The 21,194-nt window shown below is 39.7% G+C and overlaps 1 protein-coding gene across 9 annotated transcripts in view; it reads right to left on the bottom strand.

Moving 5' to 3' along the window:
- TTBK1 (tau tubulin kinase 1) overlaps positions 1 to 21,194 on the bottom strand; it is a 130,182-nt gene that overhangs the window by 97,884 nt on the left and 11,104 nt on the right. For all 9 annotated transcript variants that reach the window (XR_011738128.1, XR_011738129.1, XM_065833528.2 and 6 more), the window contains exon 2: positions 3,817 to 3,975. Coding sequence is in view for 7 of the 9 variants with exons in the window: in XM_065833528.2 (XP_065689600.1) it covers positions 3,817 to 3,924 (108 nt within the window). In the remaining 2 variants the exon portion in view is untranslated. The remainder of the gene's footprint in view (positions 1 to 3,816; positions 3,976 to 21,194) is intronic.

The following is a 21,194-nucleotide window of genomic DNA, read 5'->3' as shown; positions in this document are numbered from 1 at the left end:
GTAACCAAAACTTAAGTTCAAGAACCTCAGAAACCTGGAAGAAACCAAAGCATGGATTGCATATACAAGAGTCACCACTTGTATTCAAGGCTCAGTGCAGGAGCTGCCAACTCTGTCTTGCTAATAAGTGTGATTTTTTAATCCCCATAGAAAGGATTTAGCTGAAATAAAGTGATATATCCACTAAGCCTTAACATCTATACCTAGTTCAAAGCAAGTACAAGTTATGTTTGGCTCCCCTTGACAAAGCAGTTCACATCACTTAGAGCACATAGGGATCAAGTCGCCCTCTGGGATCTCAGCAAAAGTCACATGGTTCCACTACTGGTCCAAATTTCATCCAGTCAAAGCATCAAAAATATCTGCAAGTAAAGAGTGATGATTCAAAAGAATACTTCAAGTCCGAAAGTTTTGGTGAAAAGCATAAGCACTCCCTGTCCACACTTTTCTCCAAAAAATAACAAAAATACCATTGTTGTCAGGTAGCCAAACGTTACTGACTTGAAGTGACAGGGAAATGAACTACAAACAGGCTAACGGCAGAGAACTAACATCTTCATTTGTCAAAACTTTGTCAGTCAGCATATAGGAGGAGAGGAGGAAAGGAATTCAAGGAATACATTACACTGATCTAAAATTAGAAATCGGCTCAATACTGGAAGTACGCCAGCATGGAGAACTACAAGGTTCAAGAAGATGCCCAGCCAGAGACAGTCACGATAGAAGGACAAATTACACAAAAAACCTTTCGGCAGCTGAACCCCAGCAGCACATAAATATGCCACACACCTGCTTGCACAAGGTCCATCACTCACAGCAAAAGCTTTGGACTGTCCAGCTTGCATGCTACGGGTTAGATTCAGAAAGGTCTGTGATAAAGAAAAAAATGCTACTGTTGATCTTACAGCTGTCTGCTCACTTTAAGGTACAATCTCTTTTTCATCTCTCATGTGATCCTATGCTAGCCATTTCCTTGAGCCAACAGAAGTATTTTTATATTTTTTCTAGATTATTTTGAGCCACACACAGCTCGCAGTTCTGACTGGTCCCACACCAACATCAAGCACAACAAGGGTACAGCAGAGAAGGCCTGCCTAAGGAAAGTGTACTTTGGAGGGGGAGAAATGACTGCTTAGTGAAGGCTCACAACACACAACTCAGCTAGCACAAGGCCAAATTCCCAGCTCTACTCAGAGCTAGGAATTAGAATTTCTCATTGCTATTTAGGCCCTTTAGCAAGTAATGTAATTTCTCAGAGCCTTCAAGTGGGGTAATGACCTCACCTCATATTGAAGACTATTGTGAGTTAACATTATAAAAGGCTATTTCTCTAGTTAGAGGTAGTTGTTGTTGACAATATAGTTGCACATTTCTATATTTTCTAAGGCAGATTTAGTGGGTAGAGCCTCTAGCAGTCCCCAGTCAGATTTAAGCAACAATGAAATCACTGAATCCCACATTTGGTGTCTCTACCAAATTTAAAATTTGTTTGAAATGTTCCCCTATGAGCATAACTGAGCATATCTTAAACTTTATTTGGAGTTTTGGGGAATTTCAAGAATTCTGCTGTTTCCAAGAACAAAGTTACTTTGTTTAGACTGTGTTAAAAATACTCCCATCATTCACAGAAATTTTAGCACTCCTGTCTATGAAGGAGAAACTCAAAGTTTGATAAACAGTAGGAATGGTATAAACTGAAGCTAGGTAAAGGAGAATGGAAAAGAATGAGTATTTGCAACCATGCACCTGAAGTAACAGGTTAGCATCAGGAAGCCATCTCAATTCAGCTTTGCAAAGAGCATGTGCCAACCTGACGAAATTGTAGGTTCTAAGGAAATTTCCATTTGTGTAGGGATGGTCAGATAAAAACTGCAAGCAGTATTTTCTGAGAAGTCCACAGGCACAAAGCATGTTTCAAGTCCTGTATGTCAGTTAACCTGCACATGTATAATGCTGCCAAAACAAGTACAAGTGCCCTAGCACAGCTCTGGAAGAGCACAGCAAGACTTTCCTTCAGCTGTGCCAGAAAACTTTGGGAGCAGGATAGGGTTTGTCTCCATTTTGCTATCTAATCACAGAGAAAATTAAGATTCTCCATCTGCTATCAGGAAGTCTGCACAACAAAGAGCAGTTTGAATTGCTCAATTATAAATAGGCTGTTCATGGATAGGCCAGACAGAAAAGTGAAGGCTGTGGAGAAAGCAGGAGCAAAGTGCAAGGATGAAGAGAGGCAGGCAATGAGAGAGTAACAAGAACAGACCAAGGTGGAACTGACAGGAGCAATGAAGAGATATAGGCTCAAGGCAAGTCTAATATGTCGTCTGAAGTGGACTGTTGAAAAAAACCTACCCACAGCCTGGAGTCCTGAGTCTATTTCTCAGCTCTTCACAGCCCACAGCAAAACTCATGGGGCAGCTGTACCATAGCTAGTTAGCACAGAGAAACGATTTAGTGCTACTACTAGAAATAACTTATAGTTTGAACTAGCAAGGCTTCTGCTGTGAGTTTAATGATTCACACACTGCTGGTAAAGAAAGTTAAAAAATGGACACAATGTTATACATGGGATTTATTTTTTTTCAGCTTTTTGAAAGCAAAGCATTTAAAGCCAGAAAACAAAAAGTCTTAGAAAACATGTGTAGAATTTCAAGAAGTAGAAAGGTACATGATGCTTTCACGTGTTATATTCAAGTTTCTTTAACTGATGTGATAATATAATGCTACTTTCCTTATCATGCCAGAGACCTCACTTTATGGCTAAAGAGAAAAGCCTTACATGTAAGAGAACTTGTATCCTTTGAACAAATCTGGTGGCAATGAAACACATGTCTGGAGGATGAGATTCTCCCCATGTCTCTACCACAGCATTCTTGCATGATTATGGTCAAGATGCTGAATTGTCTGCTCACAGGCCATCACTAATTGCATGCTCATCTGTTGTGTGCCTAAGGCAAGACAGCCAGGTCCAATCTATAGAAGTGATGATCATGCCTAGATGCCCATAATGCCTAGCGGAGTTGTGCTTTAGTCATAAATATTAAGCAGTCTTCAGCTAATAGTTCTCTCTTGTATCACCTGGTAAAAGCATGAACAAATACATACATGTGAACAAACATATTATCGATATATATATACACAAATATAGATATATGTATATCTGACACAGATACTATAGAAATATGAAAAATAAGGAGCTGAGTTTAAATGGCAAACTCATGCCATGAATTTAAACGAATAGTGAGATCTGCAGCCACACAATGAATACATAAAAGATGCAATGGCTACTAACTCAGTGTGGCCCATCCAGCTTGCACAACAGAGACAGCTGCATCACAAAGAAGTTAAACTCTGAACATGTAATGATATAATTTTTAAAAGTATCTTAATAAATTTACACAGAAGTTGTAACAACAAGCTAATTATGGAATTTCTTACTTTTGAAGTAGCTGACATTCCAACCTTAAACATTTGCTTTTACATTATTTCATTGTAATGCAATTCATTGGCACAGCTGTAGTATTCTTTGCCACAGTAACTCGAAATCTAAGTTTCTTACTCAAAGATGACTCAGTCTGCTCCAACAGTTCAATCCTACCTAAAAATCCTGGGCATGTTTAGTCTTCTAAAAATACCAAGCAGTCTAAAAACCACTAGAGCAATATTAACCATCTTCTTGCAGTATCTTACTAACATGTCAAACCATACCACTCCACTGTTGACTGCTGGAGCCCAGGATTAAACAGACAGCTTTCTATCCTACTACAGCAGGAGATCTGTTTGGGCCACCAAAGGAAGCACAAAGCGAGAGCTACTCACCACTTTCCAGCGATCTTTGACCACATAATTGGCCGGAAGAATGTCGACCTGTTCTCCTCCTCCACTCATGTTTGTTTCGTCCTTGATGACTGCTGCTAGGCACTGCATTTGCCAGCCAGAGGGTATTTTAGTAGCTCCCAATTTAAATGAGCCATTTATCTAGGGAAAAATGGGGTGGGGGGAAGGAATGACAAAATTAGCACAGGTCACAGCAGAAGTACATGCTACATTTCCACAGGTTTTGCTTATGACAAAATCAGAACCAGTCTCTGAGGAAAGAAAACAAACTTACCTTGCAAACACCTGAGCTCACTCCATGCACAAAACCTGGCAAACACAACCATGCTTCATGTCAGCAGCACAGACTAAAAGGGTAACAGTCACCAGCTACACCATGCAGGAGTCCAGCGCTCCCGGGCCTGAGAGCCAACCAGTCAAAGAGAATCTAATGCCAAATGCTGCAAGAGCTGTTATTGTTATTGGGCAAAAAGGTCTTGCTTTAACAAAGATGCTGCTACATAGGCAGTTTTTATGGTTTTCTTTGGATGACATTCAACACAAATCAGAAAGTTTTGCCAGGATTTGCATTCAATAAGCCTAAAAGCATCTGAAAAGAGAAGAAGGGCCTTTACAGAGCCAGGATTACAGATACTATCACTGTGATGAACAGCCAAGCAAAGAAGATGGGGATGGTTAGAAATGGCTTCAGCCATGTACAAATTAGTCATCCTCATAGCATACACACAGTGCTAAACACGAGCAAATTAAAATACAGAGAGAAATCTTGGTGTTTGCACTCTACATCATGCTCTTTTTTCCTGGCTTTATAGAGAGCTCCAGATAGCCTATGCTGAAATTAATTTTGGCGTGAAGCTTTTTTGGTTATAGTTCTTCTACAAAAATGACTTTCAGATGCACAGTAATTCCACTTTCCTGGAAGAAAACTAATTGAAACAGTACTAATGAAAGATCATCCTAATGCATTTTGTCTCTTCCTGTTAAGATGTTTTTCTGGCTTTATAAGTAAGCCAGATCTTCTATTAAGCTTTCTTAGCAGCTCTATCATTCTCCCCCCAAAATGGGAAATATTTTCCTTCCTAAAAATCAGCGTTACTGTAGCACTCTGACTGCAGATTTAAATAAGATTAACAACATAAATACCAAATTAGAAAAAAAAAAAAAATATTAGAGCTGTTCAGTCAACCACCACACTTCTTCAGGCCCAAAAAAAGTCACCAGTTATGAGCTCAAGTAAAGAGCTCATTCCCTAGCAATAAAAGAATAGGAAGTGACCTGTATGTAGTTTGTACAAGGAAGCAGCAGACAGAAGTATGTCAAAAGTGCAAGATCTAGAGGATGGTCAAACAAAACATGAACAAAAAATCTCAAAGAGATCTTCACAAAATGTTTCATTCTAGATGTAGAAGATTACTACATGGAAAAAAAATGAGCAGCAGACTAATGCAGTAAGAGGGATGCTGAGAAATGTTCATACAATCCAACATCTGCTAAACTACTATCAAAATGCGAGAAAAGAAATAAGAAGAAACTGAATATTAAAGAAATTCAGAAAGGTGCTGCAAAATACTTCAGATTCTCATAGAAAGAGTCCTGCATCTGTATGGATTAGCAGCCTTTTCAAGTCACCAGGCACTGAAGTAAGAAACCGGAAAGCTCTCCAAGGAGAAAGTACATGCTGTGTTTGGTAGCTTGTTGTGAAAGTCTAACACCATTCCAGGCTCCTTTATGTTCACCAGAACATCGTAATGGACCATCCTCCCGCTACCAGAGAGCTCTGCACACGCTGCGCACACAGCCTCACTGCATATCACCACGGGCTGCACAGGAGAATGAATTCCCACAAAATCTCTTCTAAGGTTGGCTTTTCTTCTGTTATTTAAAGAAAAGTCATCTAATGATAGACTGTTCCAAACCTTCAACATTACAAAAATATTAAAAATCCCACCTTGACACACAGGTATGGAGGCAAGTATCCCCTCCCTACTATTGAAGATCTCTTGGCATCACTTGAGGAAGACAAGTGTAGCACGATGCAGGCTCTGGATCGCAGGGGATACAAAGGCAGCTAGAGATCCAGGACATTGGATAGTAGCAGCAACGAAGACAGAGAGAGAGAAGTTTAGGAGTTTTCCAGAGACAGTAAGCCATGCACTATTTTTCACTTTGAAGCAAAACACCTACAAAGTATGGTACATGATGTACGTAGCAATGCATGCGCATAATAAGATTTCAATCTAGTGACTAGTGGTGGAAAGTAATCCCAAGAATAATTTTAGAGGAGAGAGAGAGCACAAAAGGCTATGAGCACTCAAACCTAGGCAAGGTAGAACGGCTTTCCTGGTGTACTATTCTATTTTCCTTTATCAATGTTATAATACATGTGTACAAAGATATTTAAAGATATTTAAAGGAGTCACATAAATCTTCAGTGGCTTTGAAACAGAACAAAATCCTCCTGGGCACTACCAAGAATACCAGCCATTTGGCAATACAGAATTACAGAATCAAGTTTACAGATATACTGTGGTATAGCCAGAGTGATGCAGCCAAACCAAAAGCCAGTTTAATTACAGACTGTTGTGGGGGACTACAGTGGGTCAACAGACTTATTCTGTGGTAACTAGTTGTAAGAGACTTCTTAGTAAATTCACCGTGCTAGTTTTTGAGGTCATAGGAGAGAATGAAATAAAGGCTGTTTTTCAAGACCAATGGAATGCCAAATTTGGAACAAAGTTTTACCATATGAATTCTTGTATTTGCCAGAAAGCCCTATACCCTTACCTGGGTCAAGATTTGTTAAATAAATACTAAGCTCAAATAACATTTTCTGAGAATTCTGTTTAGTTGCATGTCCTACAAGGAGCTGCTTGGATGGTGCCGATCTGCTTGCTGCAAGTGAGAAATCTCCAAAGAAATTTCAAATGCTGTATTTCCACTAGTATTAACAGCCAATGTTTCGATAAAGCAAACACTACACTGATAGAACTGAAACAGGACTTTGATCCGGTAAGGGAAAAAAATATCCAATAAATACGACAACCAAAATGGACTTAGAGACTTTGATGAATAACTTCATGACAACCTTACAGGCTGATTGCATTCGACTGGACTTGGAGATTTGTCTGTTTATAGCTACAACACAGAAACAACCTGTGGCTACTGTGGGACAGTATGGTAAGATTGCTAACAGACTGATATACCAATTGTTACATTGATCAAGAAATGCAGGGAATGAATTTAAGTCTCAATAGGCCACGATCCTTTCATCATATATGTACCATTTGTGAAATTTAATTTTGATTTTTTATTTGCTATCTATGTCCTTGTAAATGGCACTAGCTGGTTTTCTTAACAGCGCAGCTTCTGGCATGCATAAATGTAAATTCCTGCAGAACCTGCAAGTCTTTAACATCAGGTCACAGACCATACGTGTATCTGGCCTGATCCTACATACTTGCACAGTTTTTGTTGGTGGTTCTGGGAAGTCTCATAAAGCTGTAGTGGTCTGGCATGAAGATAACAATTGGCATCATTCTGTAAAAATTATTGAAGGTTCAACCCAATTAGCAGAACTTGGTGCAGCTTTACGTTACTTAGAGCTTTTTAAGGAGGAACCGCTAAATTTTATTTGTGATTCTGAGTATGTAGTCAAGGTTCAATGCACATATCTGATTCTGAACTGTATTTTTAAAAAAAAAAAAAACAAAAAGCGGGGAGAAGTAGGGAAAACACCACAAAACCAATTGTAAAAAACACTGTATGTGATGAATCACTTATATCTATGTGGTGCAGCCCAAATTTGCCCTGTGATGAAACACTTTGCAAGTGTGACCCAAAAACACGCTAAATCAGAAAGAACCTGCATTAGTTATGGTCAAATCACTAGTTAATGATCAATGGAAAGGGCCACATCAATTGATAACCTGAGGGAGAGGCTATGCTTGTGTCTTCACAGGTCAAGGGCCGCAATGGTTGCCGGCACAAAATGTGAAACCTGTGTTATCTTCCTGACAATGATTGCTGCAGCTGCTGCATTTTGGATGCCTGCACAAATGAAGACTAACATGTGGATTACTTTAGCCAACATGACTGACCAGGACTCCATATGCCTACCTAGGGCATCTCCAGAAAACCCATTCCACACATGCTTGGCTGGCATCCCCCTTGATGACTACAGCAGCATCACACAACTGTTTCAAAATAGCAGTCGGTCCAAAGGCATTGCAACAAACTGTAATAATACCAACATGGCACTTTGGATTAATTGCCTCCCGGAAGCAGATATTGAACCACAGGAACTGGAATTGCTGGCATCTATGCCCATGGACGCTTGTATCCAGCTGGTTTGTGAAAAGTGTCAGAACAATACACAAGAACATAAATGGACAAAATTGCAAAATGTTAATGCTGGCCTTGGTGACAATAGAAATGAAACTCGATGCTGTATTGTCTCACAGAAATATCCAGGGGGTGTCGTTGCTAATGTGGGACAGCGACCCCAAAACCTCCTGTATGGTGTATTCTTGATCTGTGGAGACAGAGCCTGGCCAGGAACTCCTTCTAATGCTGTTGAAGGACCGTGTATTTTGGGACAATTAACTCTCTTAACGCCCGATGCATCTATGATAACAGATCACAAAAGAGCAAGACGGGAAAAACACATTTTGCATGTATACGAGTCAAAATGTGATGACAATGTAGTTTTTTTGTGATCAGGGTTAAGGTTTTTAGGATTTCTTGTACCTGGTGTTGGCACAGCTAAAGCTTTAAATACTTTAGAAAAATTAGGATGCTGGGTAGTTAAGCAAACTAACAGAACTTCTAAGGCTTCAAGTGGGCTTTTGTTAGATGTAGTTTCTGTAAGACATGCTACACTGCAGAACAGAGCCGCAATAGACTTTTTGTTATTAGCAAAAGGACATGGGTGTGAAGATTTTGATGGGATTCGTTAAATAGGTTGTTTAGTGAATGGGGGCTTTCAGGATGGTTGCTATCAGTACTGAAAACAGGACTGATTGTCTTGATTGCTGTGATTGTGTTACTAATGTTGCCATGTATGATTTCTCTGCTGCAAAGAGCCCTGCAGCGGACAATGAAGGCAATTTTTTAGCACAAACACAAAAAGGGGGAATTGTGGGACTATGGTGGGCCTGTGGATTCCCTGACGGAGGGCATGGGAACAGAAATTAGCGTTGAAGATATTAAGGCCTACCCGTGAGAAAGATGGGAGTAATGGAGTATCAGGAGATGTTAAGGATGTACCCGTGAGGGAGAAGGGAGTAAAAGAGTAACATTGATGATAGCAAAAATAGCCATTGAGATGTTACTGCTGTAACTTGTAAACAACAGTGAAGAGACACATTAATTGGTAAAACTGTATACAAATGCACTTGTGGCAATAAATGACATCTACTACTTTCATCCTGGAAGAACTTGGTCTATGTCATTTGTCCGTCTCAACCACCACAGCCTGTGAAAAATTTCAAGCTCTTTTAGATCATAGCAGCAGCAAAAAGCAGTGTTAAGATATCAAAAATTTGTTCCTGAGGCAGTACTAATACTGCAGAAACATGCTTAGGCCTATGAACAAAGGTTCTACCAGACTTAACACTGAAGCACTGCCTACACCCATGGCATGATGTAACACATTAACCTACATCTCCAGAAAGGGCACAAAGAAAGGGCAAAGGAGGGGATGAAGTTACCTTTGTGCAGAAAACATTATCAGATTTAAATGATGCTATTATCTCACACATTATTGTAATTCCTTCTAAATCAAAAAAATATAGTGTAAATATTGTTTGACTCACATCAAAGCCTGCAGCCAGCTTTCTGATATTGCTGTATGTGCTAATATAGCTTGAGAAGGGAGGTGGTAAAGGATGGTCAACGGGGGAGCAGTAAGACACTACCATCTGTTCCCCAACACATAGCAGAGAGAATAATTTCTGCATGTTGAATGTTAAGTAGCGTTAAGCGGAACTGGAGAAGAGATGGAAGGATTATATCACATATCGCTCTCTGTCTCCGGTAAAACAGTTCCTGATTCAAAGGATGACCAACTATATAAACTCTGACATACTTGCATCACTTTTAGCTTTAGACCGACTTTTAGTTTTAGACCATAGAATTTAAAGATACATAATTTTGAAGATAGTGACTGAGAAGACAAGCACTTTCAGATTTTCTTTTCCTATAGGAAATGGACAGGATGTCAATAAACTATTGCACCCCCCTCCCGTGAAGACAGGCAAGAGAGTTAAGCGATCCTATGATACTGCATTGTGTTGGTGCAAAAGTAATTAGAGTTTTTGCATTGTTGAAATTTGTCATTCAATGTTGGAATACATTCTTAAATAAATGTCGTCATGTTAGACATCATTTCAATGTGCTTTTCTTGCTTTATGTTTTTTAAATGTTATTTATTACTTGCTGTTATATTTATATTTATTTTCTACTATGGAAATCATGTTAGACAAAAATCAAATTCAAGCCATTTTCTTATTCAAGTTCAAAATGGTTTGTAAAGCAGTGGAGACAACTCACAACATCAACAATGCATTTTGCCCAGGAACTGCTAACAAACATACAGTGCAGTGGTGGTTCAAGAAGTTTCGCAAAGGAGATGAGAGCCTTGAAGATGAGGAGCATAGTGGCCAGCCACTGGAAGTTGACAATGACGAATTGAGAGCAATCATCAAAGCTGATCCTCTTACAGCTAGATGAGAAGTTGCTGAAGAATTCAACGCTGACCATTCTATGGTCATTCGGCATTTGAAGCAAATTGGAAAGGTGAAAAAGCTCAATAAGTGGGTGCCTCATGAGCTGGCAAAAAATAGAAAAAAATCATCATTTTGAAGTGTTGTCCTCTTTTATTCTGCACAACAGCAATGAACCATTTCTTGTTTGCATTGTGACATGCAACAAAAAGTGGATTGTATACGACAACTGGTGACGACCAGCTCAGTGCTTGAACCAAGAAGAACCTCCGAAGCACTTCCCAAAGCCAAACTTGCACCAAAAAAGGTCATGGTCAATGTTTGGTGCTCTGCTGACGGTCTGATCCACTACAGTTTTCTGAATCCCAGCAAAGCCATTACATCTGAGAAGCATATTCAGCAAATCGATACAATGCACTGAAAACCGCAATGCCTGCAGCCAGCACTGGTCAATAGAAAAGGCCTAATTTTTCTACGCGGCAACACCTAGCACAACCAATGCTTCAAAAGTTGAATGAATTGGGCTATGAAGTTTTGCCTCATCTGCCATATTCACCTGACCTCTCACCAACTAACACTTCTTCAAGCATCTTGACGTTTTGCAGGGAAAGCGCATCCAGAACCAGCAGGATGCAGACAATGCTTTCCAAGAGTTCGTCAAATCCCGAAGCACGGATTTTGATGCTACGGGAATAAACAAACTTATTTCTCTTTGGTAAAAAGGTGTTGATTACAATGGTTCCTATTTTGATTAATAAGGATGTGTTTGAGCCTAGTTATAATGATTTAAAATTCATGGTCCAAAACTGCAATTACTTTTGCACCAGCATAATAAACCAGGCTTCCTAGAAATAGCAAGTGAAGCAGAAGCAAAAGCAGCTGTGAGAAAGAAACAGTGACAACAGGACAAAATCCCATCTCTTGGCCAGCCTCAGCATTGTGGGGGACTACGGTGGGCCCGTGGATTCCCTGATGGAGGGCATGGGAACAGAAATTAGCCTTGAAGATGTTGGGGCCTACCCATGAGAAACATGGGAGTAACGGAGTATCCGGAGATGTTAGGGGTGTACCCGTGAGTGAGAAGGGAGTCAAAGAGTAACATTGACGATAGCAAAATTAGTCAATGAGATGTTACTGCTGTAACGTGTAACCAATAGTGAAGAGATACATGAATTGTGCCTCTTGTGTGCGACACAACATGAAGTGTGAAAGCAGCTCTCACAAACTCTTCCAGCCCATACTGGAGAATCTTTATAGTTTTAGAAATTTAGTCTTGGCTTTAAAAAAAAAAAATATATATATATATATATATATATATATATAAAAAGCCACGCTTAAGCAGGTTAATAAGCCCCACTGTATATTCTGACACACTGCTCTGCTAGCTGTTCCTTCTATATGGCATCAAGATAGTTCCAGTCCATAGCACTTGTGCATAAATGGTCTCTTTATTTTTGAGGCTGCTTACAAAAATCTGATGCACTATAGGAACCATTATTTAGCCGACAAGAAAACAAAGATCTGGCAGAGAAGCATGACTGGGATAGGCAACATTAACAAACTTAGAAGGAAAGTCTGCAATAATTTCAGTGTAAGGTCTGATGTTGCAATCAGTGTGGTAGAGTCTTACATCAAATACATCTGCTTTGTTCACGCATGTGTTCATCGGAGACAACCTAGACCAAGCAGAAGTAATTTCATAGAAGTTGTTAAGCTGAAGAAATCTTCGCTGAAGATGATAAAAGCTTACATAGATTCAAATAGTGACTTGACAAATTCACTAAAAATAATAATAACAAAAAATCAATTAAACAGTTACATAAAAATATTCCACCTTTAGCCTAGGAAGCTTTCAATTCACAAATCACTTAAGGTGGTTGGAGTAGTCTGTGGAGTCATTTTATATGTTTTCCCTGCTTATTCTCTACCCTAAATATCCACTCTTGGCCAACTTAAGATGGGATACTGGCCCAGATGGACCTGTGATATGACTCAGTATAGCCAGACTTGTGTTTTTATCAGTTTCTTTCAGAGGAATAGTGTATATATTTTGTTTCTTTTAACACTTCAAGGAGGTCAGAGACCAAAAAATAATGAGTCAATCAAAAAGTCTCAATTGCCTATCTTACAATATTCTCTTTCATGGAAGCAACACTTTAAACAGCTTTACTGAAAAAAAATATTTTCTAATTTTACAGAATCATAGCACTCTTATAATAAATATGGAGCACTCCCTGTGTAAATGCCTAATGTACATATGAGATCTTTCCAATGTTAGCTTACTTCCGTCTCAATATACTGTGGTAGCAGTGCTCAAAATACAAACTCAAACAAACATCAAGTTGAAAACTCATCAGACACCAGGTGGTTATTAAACAGCAGAACAAAGCTACGGAGGTCTGTCTCTCATTATCTTACTAAAGATCCTAGATAATCTTAAATGTCTTAATCTCACTGTGAAGGAATTGCAATATCCCACTTTATTTCAGGATACATCCAATGTAGTGTATGACCATCTTTGCTTGATCAAATTCCCCACCATGAATATAGGATCCACCTTTAAAAGCAGAGCCCAATGGTGGTTTAGAAAGCTGATGCAAACTCCAGCCTTTTAGATTAGACAAAGCTGGACATCTGTAAAACCAAAAGAAGTAACCCCAGTAAACTGCAGGCTAGAAATCAGATCAATCTCATCAAATCAGTCTCCTTGTCCAAGACTTGCATGGGAGGAACAAACGAAGAAAAGCTGTTAATAGAATTTAAGCATAACTTGGCTCTTCCCAACATGAATTTTACTGGCATCAAGCTAAAATGAAACAGATTGGGGGGAGAATAAGAGGACAATATAACAAGTAGGATTAAGAGTGCTTAGAAGTATGAAAGAAAAACAGTGGAGTTTCCAAGTGCAACTGAGCAGCAGAACTGGGGCTTGGTGAATGGCAGCATTCACAGCCAGCGTCCCTCACCGTTTTACCAACATCATCTGCTTCCAATACACAATACCAATTATAAAAATGAAATCCCTCACATTAAAACAAACAAAAAATACCATAAATCTTTCTATAAATAAGTTGTACCATGCACTAGCATTCTGTTGTTAGGGTAGAAATGCATATGACAGTATGGGAAACATGTTGATTTTAAAAAAATACAGTGCACTGAACTAACAGCCCCTCAGCCCTGGAATACACCATATGTCCTGCTGAACTTGAAACAGAAATTAAAAACAAGTCATACACTGTGGGGGTAGGTCTGACAGCAGGAGCCTGAAAAGTTGTTGTTTCTTGAAGACATCTATCTTCCTTCACTGCCTGCCTCTGCTGCAGCAAACCCTGCTTAAGAGAGCAGGCTCAGCTCCTAGCAGCTGTGGCTTAAAGTCTCCTCTGTGACATATTCTCGCAGGCATGCAAGGGCATCAGCCTTAGAAATTCTGGATTCGCTATTTATAGCATCTCATTTCCATAAAAAACAAAACATCTAAAGGTGAAGTTGCAAGATACTGGGACCGTTTTTCACCTTTGAAAGGTTTGTGACCATTAAGCAATGATGTATTTATGACTGGGAAAATAACAACAACAGCAGCTGCAATCAAGACAGAGAGGTCCAGATTCTCTACTAACATGAAGCTGCACTGAACAAACATACATAAATATATTAAATATGACAACAGATGCACCTTGACAGCATTCTTATGGCTACCTGGTTGCACAGTTAACTGAATGTATTATTGCCTGCATAGTGACTTACAAGTAACAGCACACGAGCCAAGTAAAACAAAACAAACCCCCGAACACGTAACTTCATACTGCCAGTGACTGTGCCCACAAACATCACAGAGCAGACAGACACACCAATGATTTCTGAGCCAAAACCACCTATCTACAGGGAGAATCAGCCCAGTTAATTATAACAACAAATCATTAAGAATGCACACCAGATAAGCATGCCTGCACTACTGGCAGTTTATGTGATCCTATTCCTCTTCAACTACATCTCAGCAGCAAAGCTAAAAACATGGGGAGCATGAGAATTTGAGAGGAATCATAGAATGTCCTGAGTCGGAAGGACCCACAAGGATCATCGAGCCCAACTCCTGTCCCTGCACAGGACAACTCCACAGTTCACACCGTGTGTCTGAGGGCATTGTCCAGTCTCTTCTTGAACACTGTCAAGCTTGGGGCCGTGACACCTCCCTGGGGAGCCTGTTCCAGTGCTCCACCACCCTCTGGGTGAAGAACCTTTTTCTAATGTCCAACCTAAGCCTCCCCAGCACATCTTCCTGACATTCCCTCGGGTTCTGTCATTGGTCACAAGAGAGATCAGCACCTGCCCTTCCTCCTCTACTTGTGAGGAAGCTGTAGCCACGATGAGTTCTCCCCTTTAGTCTCCTCTCCTCCAGGCTGAATAAACCAAGTGACTTTAGCCACTCCTCATACAGCTTCCCCTTCAAACCCTTCACCCATTTCATAGCCCTCTTCTGGACACTCTCCAGTAGCTTAATATATTTTTTATCCTGTGGCGCCCAGAATTGCACACAGGGCTACAGGTGAGGCTGCACCAGTGCAGAGCAGAGCGGGACAATCACCTCCCTCGCCTGGCTGGCAATGCTGTGCTGGATGCACCCAGGACACAGTTGGCCTTCTTGGCTGCCAGGGCACACTATTGGATCATGTTCAACTTGCCATCAACCAGAACCCACAAATCCCTCTCAGCAGAGCTGCTTTCCAGCATCTCATCCCCCAGTCTGTATGTACAGTCAGGGTTGTCATGTCCCAGGTGCAAAATCCAGCACTTGCCGTTGTTAAACTTCATGCAGTTGGTGATTGCCCAGTTCTCCAGTTTGTTCAGAACCCTCTGCTGGGCCTCTCTGCCCTCGAGAGTTCAACAGTTCCTCTCTATTTCGTGTCATTGGCAAACTTAGTAAGTATTCCCTCAAGTCTGTGTCCAAGTCATTTATGAAGACACTTATGAAGACATTTATGAAGACATTTATGAAGACTTCTTACTAAATTCACTGTGATAGTTTTTGAGATCGTGGGAGAGAAGAGAAGAGGAGAGGAAGAGGAGAAGAGGAGGAGAAGGAAAGAGGAGGAAGGAGGGGAGAGGGGAGGGGAGGGGAGAAGGGAAAGGGACAGGGAAAAAAGAAAGAAGAAAAAGAAGAAAAGAGAGAGAAGAGACGAGAAAGGAAAGGAAAGGAAAGGAAAGGAAAGGAAAGGAAAGGAAAGGAAAGGAAAGGAAAGGAAAGGAAAGGAAAGGAAAGGAAAGGAAAGGAAAGGAAAGGAAAGGAAAGGAAAGAAAAGAAAAGAAAAGAAAAGAAAAGAAAAGAAAAGAAAAGAAAAGAAAAGAAGAAAAAAAGAAAAGGAAGACAAGAAAAGAAAGAAAAGAAAAAAAGAAAAGGAGAAAAGAAAAAGAAAAACCATTTTTTGAGACCAATGGAATGCCAAATTTGGAACAAAGTTTTACCATACGAATTCTTGTATTTGCCAGAAAGCCCTATACCCTTACCTGGGTCAAGATTTGTTAAATAAATACTAAGCTCAAATAACATTTTCTGAGAATTCTGTTTAGTTGCATGTCCTACAAGGAGCTGCTTGGATGGTGCCGATCTGCTTGCTGCAAGTGAGAAATCTCCAAAGAAATTTCAAATGCTGTATTTCCACTAGTATTAACAGCCAATGTTTCGATAAAGCAAACACTACACTGATAGAACTGAAACAGGACTTTGATCCGGTAAGGGAAAAAAATATCCAATAAATATGACAGCCAAAATGGACTTGGAGACTTTGATGAATAAATTTACGACAACCTTACAGGCTGATTGCATTCAATTGGACTTGCAGATTTGTCTGTTTATAGCTACAACACAGAAACAACCTGTGGCTAATGTGGGACAGTATGATTAGAATGCTAACAGACTGATATACCAATTGTTATACACCAATTGTTACTCTGATCAAGAAATACAGGGAATTAATTTAAGTCTTAATAGGCCATGATCCTTTCATCATATATGTATAATTTTGAAATTTAATTTTCATTTTTTTTATTTGTAATCTATGTCCTTGTAAATGGCACTAGCTGGTTTTCTTAACAGCGCAGCTTCTGGCATGCATAAATGTAAATTGCTGCAGAACCTGCAAGTCTTTAACATCAGGTCACAGACCATACATGTATCTGGCCTGATCCTATATACTTGCACAGTTTTTGTTGGTGGTTCTGGGAAGTCTCATAAAGCTGTAGTGGTCTGGCATGAAGATAACAATTGGCATCATTCTGTAAAAATTATTGAAGGTTCAACTCAATTAGCAGAACTTGGTACAGCTTTACATTACCTAGAGCTTTTTAAGGAAGAACCGCTAAATTTTATTTGTGATTCTGAGTACGTAGTCAAGGTTCAACGCACGTATCTGATTCTGAACTGGTTTTGTTTTGTTTGTTTGTTTGTTAAAACAACAACAACAACGGGGGAGGGGGGGCAGAAGTAGGGGAAACACCACAAAACCAATTGTCAAAAGCACTGTATGTGATGAAACACTTTGCAAGTATGACCCAAAACCATGCTAAATCGGAAAGAACCTACATTAGTTATGGTCAAATCATTAGTTAATGGTCAATGGAAAAGGCCACATCAATTGCTAACCTGGGGAAAAGATTATGCTTGTGTCATTACAGGCCAAGGATCGAAGTAGATTCCTGCAAAATGGGTCAAGCCATGGATGAATAAAGACAACAAAGATTCAATGGATGCAAATGGACAGGAGGGAGATAAGTTGTGAGGATTGTTTCAGATGCAAACCATGGATCCTAATTCACTGTTGTAGATGCTCACAGACCTGGTGGTCTAGAAGCCTATTAGCAAGCAGGTGGTATACATTCTGTGGAGAATGGCAATTCGAACAAACAGCAGGAGAGCCAAAAGGGCGATATTACACTTAGATAATCAATGCAAAGATGAGGTAAAATTATGAGACATTCCTACCCTGTATCTATTGCACTCTTTCTCCCTGATCTAGCAGCTGGTAAAGCTTTAAGAGACATATCAAAGTTAAGCTGTTGGTCTCTTAGATAGGTTAATCTAACTTCTGAGATACTAAATTGATAGTAGATGTTGATGGTATTAGGCATGCTACTCTACAAAATCGCACAGTTATAGATCTTCTAACACTAGGTCGTGGTTGTGGAGAACTCGAGAGAATGTGTTGTATTAGCTTGTCTGATCATTCTGAACCTATTCATAGTACTTTAGACAAACTAAAACAGCATGCTAATAAGATTGTCTTAGTAGAATTACGGTTTGACAAATGGCTTAAAAGTTTGGGAATAGGTGGGTAGTTGTTTGATCTTATTAAGTAAGGCTTAATTGCATTATATGTAACTGTAATTATTGTTGTTAATCATGTGCTGTATGTTACAGTGTATTTCAAAGATGATTCAGCATGCTGTAAATAAGGTCTGGCTGGTTCAAGAACGAAAAGAGGGAATTGTGGATGGGTTTCTATTGGAGATTTGTTATTGAACTAGCCAGGCCCAAAGGAATTTCAAGGCCACCTCAGAAAGCTGAAAACAGGACCTGCCATGGGAGGGAGACATTTCTACAATAACAGGGCCTCAACATGACGTAAATCAACAGACCTATCAGCAGTGAGACTCCAGCGTATGGACAGCTCGTGAACATAGATGATACCCAATTAGTGAATACATGATTGGAGTATGGACGCGTGATCAAAGAATAGTTGCATATATATGTAATAAATGGCTCTAGTGTGATTCACATTGAATCGGAGTGCAGAGTCCTTTATTCATTCCAACATCTACCTGCAAAGTCAGTATAGATCCCTATTTGCAAAGCTTGAATAGTCTGCTGCTAGGCAAAACAAATATATCTGAATAAAAGTAAGAACTAAGTAGAGGCTATATTTATGTTATCAGACTCAATCTACACCTGACACCACCAGAAACACCACACAGAGGTATGTTTTCACTACCTGATCCCGGACCAGTTTGTTTAATTGATCCTTTGGTACTGCAAAGTGCCCCTCTTAGGCAAGTCCTCTCTCTTCCTGTTGCTTTTGTGAGGAGCATGTTATTCATCCTCCTTCAAACACGGCCATTCCAAGTTGCTTTTCACAGCCATTGTCAACAGTACCTTTCTTGAGTCCTTATTCTTGGAGAACAGTATTTTACCTTAAATAACCACCTCAGCCACGCAGCAAACTGGTAACATCCATTGCTCAATGGTCTTGTATACAACCTATTATGTTAGGTTATTAAAAGGCCCACAGCCTGAGATCAATCATTGTAAACCTCCACTCCAAGGAAAACGGTGCTCATCTTACCCATTCAAATCATTTTATGATAGATGTAATCACCATAATTATCAAGGATTAAATAAACTTGTCAAAAAACGTTTAGAGGTTGGGAACATAACAGCAAGTTCCTGATCAGAGATTTGGTATTTTGATTCAAATTCTGGAAGATGGGGTATTCTGCAGGGAGAAATCACATATTTATAGATTTGCCACATAGACTTCATGTTGCCAAGTGCTTTAATAAAAATTAGCATTAGTAGTGCAACTGCCACTTGCTGCAATAATACATCATATCAAACTAAATTAGACTAAGCGGGACAAAACTTTTGCAGTTTTCAAGCCCACTGTTGATCACAGTAGAGATTCTGTTTCTAATTACACAGAAGAGATTTCCTGGGACTGACAAAAATGCTTTACCATGCCAACTGTTAGTCACTTATATCATCCCTCTACAGCCCAGTCCTTCTGTAACCATTTTTCCCATTTTTGTAAGGAACTTTCCCCCCTAGTTGGACCATGCTCAGGGGAGCATGTTCAACCTTCCTCAGCCCTCTACAAATCTACAGTTTCATTCTCTGATCTGCAGCCTCATTGTTTTTTAGTTTGCAGACAGCTGATGACTTGCCTGAAGATGATGTCCTCGTGGCTGACCCACTTTTTCTTTCACCCTTGGGAAATCTCAGTGCATTCTCAACCATATCCAATGGTTCCCTGAACTTTTCTTCTCAAAGACAAAAGTCCCCAGCGATGTAAAACTTGGATTTAGACTGGAAGCTCAAACTTCATTGTTATTTGAAAGATCTACAGTTCTAGAGGAACATGCTTCCTTTGTAGTTAATAGCTAAATCTAATATTAACAAAGAAAACAATAATATAAATTAAGATAACGTCTGTAGCCTGTATCTGTTTCTCTCCATGCATGAACATCCTAGAAAGATATATGAAAACTCTTGTATATGCAAGCACAGGATGTTTAATTTCTTTCTGCACCGCTATGTGAGTCAGTTTCCAGGGAGAAATGGTGCTACTAAGATTATGGAAGTGTTTTACAAGCTGGTCTGGACTGCCTCTATATAAGCCATTTTCACGTGTCATTGATGACATCTAGTCCACAACGGTCTGTATCTGCTTGCAGGCTCCCAGCTCATGAAAATAATAATTTCCCATCTATAAGTAAGTGTTCCTATCTGTTGAGTTAAGCAGTTCTATGACTTAGGCATGTGTCTTCTCATTCTGCTATCAGAACTTACACTGTTGTGCTTGACAGAAAAATCCCTTGAATATTATTCTCAGAAGAAAAAAAAAAAATTCAAAATGTGTTCTTCAGGGTAGATTCATGGTAATAAACCATATTTGTACTTGCATCCTTAATTTGCCAGTGCTATGCCAGGTAACTATTACAGAACACAGATGGTCAGAATCTGTTTCTATAAAAAAGCATCACAAACCTTATGTCATATTTGAATGCAAAAATAATTTTAATTCTATTAATAGCCGTAATAAAGTAATGGAAACCTAAATTTTGTACCTGAGCTGGCCAAAGCTCATAATTTTTCAAACTGATCTCAATCTGAAGTGGGTACTTGTGGATTCTGTGCTTAGCTTGCCAGATTAAGCTGGCTACTGGCGAATGCTTCTTATACTACTCCACAGACAGCACAATTACTGGTTCAAGTCCAGCCAAAGATGTTTGGAGGGGGCAAAAAATTGATATAATTTCATCACAATCAGAAACACAGGTCACAAGGTTAAAGGAAATCTGCTTCGCAAATAAAGCTACAACCACACTCAAGATACCAGCTTCTGAGTTACCATCGAACTTGAAAATAGGCTGCAGAGACCCACGGGATGAAACAGCCTTGAGTCCTAGAACCCAGATGCCTAGAACCCCACACACAAATGCTTCCTGTCATTTCCCCCACATCAACTGTCACAAAAGTGAAAAAATACCTGACTACCTGCCCTTCGCATTTGCACATTTTTTACCTTTTTTTTCCTGTTAGCTCAATGGACAAAGCCCTTTAAGCCTCACCTCTGCTTGATAAGCAACTGCTCTGGATTCTTTCTAGACATGAAGAACAGTAGAAAGAAAAAGTGCATCTTCCACAAAATGCTTCTTAATACAACCAAACTCATGCTCAGACATCTATGAATAAGTCATGCAGGTCATATAGAGCACAGCATTGCTGCAGAGAGAAACAGAAAAAAAGGGAGGCAACTCTGTCCTTGCCTACAACTGGGGAGAGACAGTGGAGGCTGGTAAATGCCTAGCACCCACACTTCCTGGTCACTAAAAAAGCTGGAGCTGAAAGAAGTGTGAAAGATGCCT

This window comes from Patagioenas fasciata, chromosome 3 (assembly GCF_037038585.1).
Source record: "Patagioenas fasciata isolate bPatFas1 chromosome 3, bPatFas1.hap1, whole genome shotgun sequence".
Taxonomy (NCBI): domain Eukaryota; kingdom Metazoa; phylum Chordata; class Aves; order Columbiformes; family Columbidae; genus Patagioenas; species Patagioenas fasciata.
Note: the sequence above shows the minus strand (reverse complement) of the source record. Positions and strands in the feature narration are given on the sequence as shown.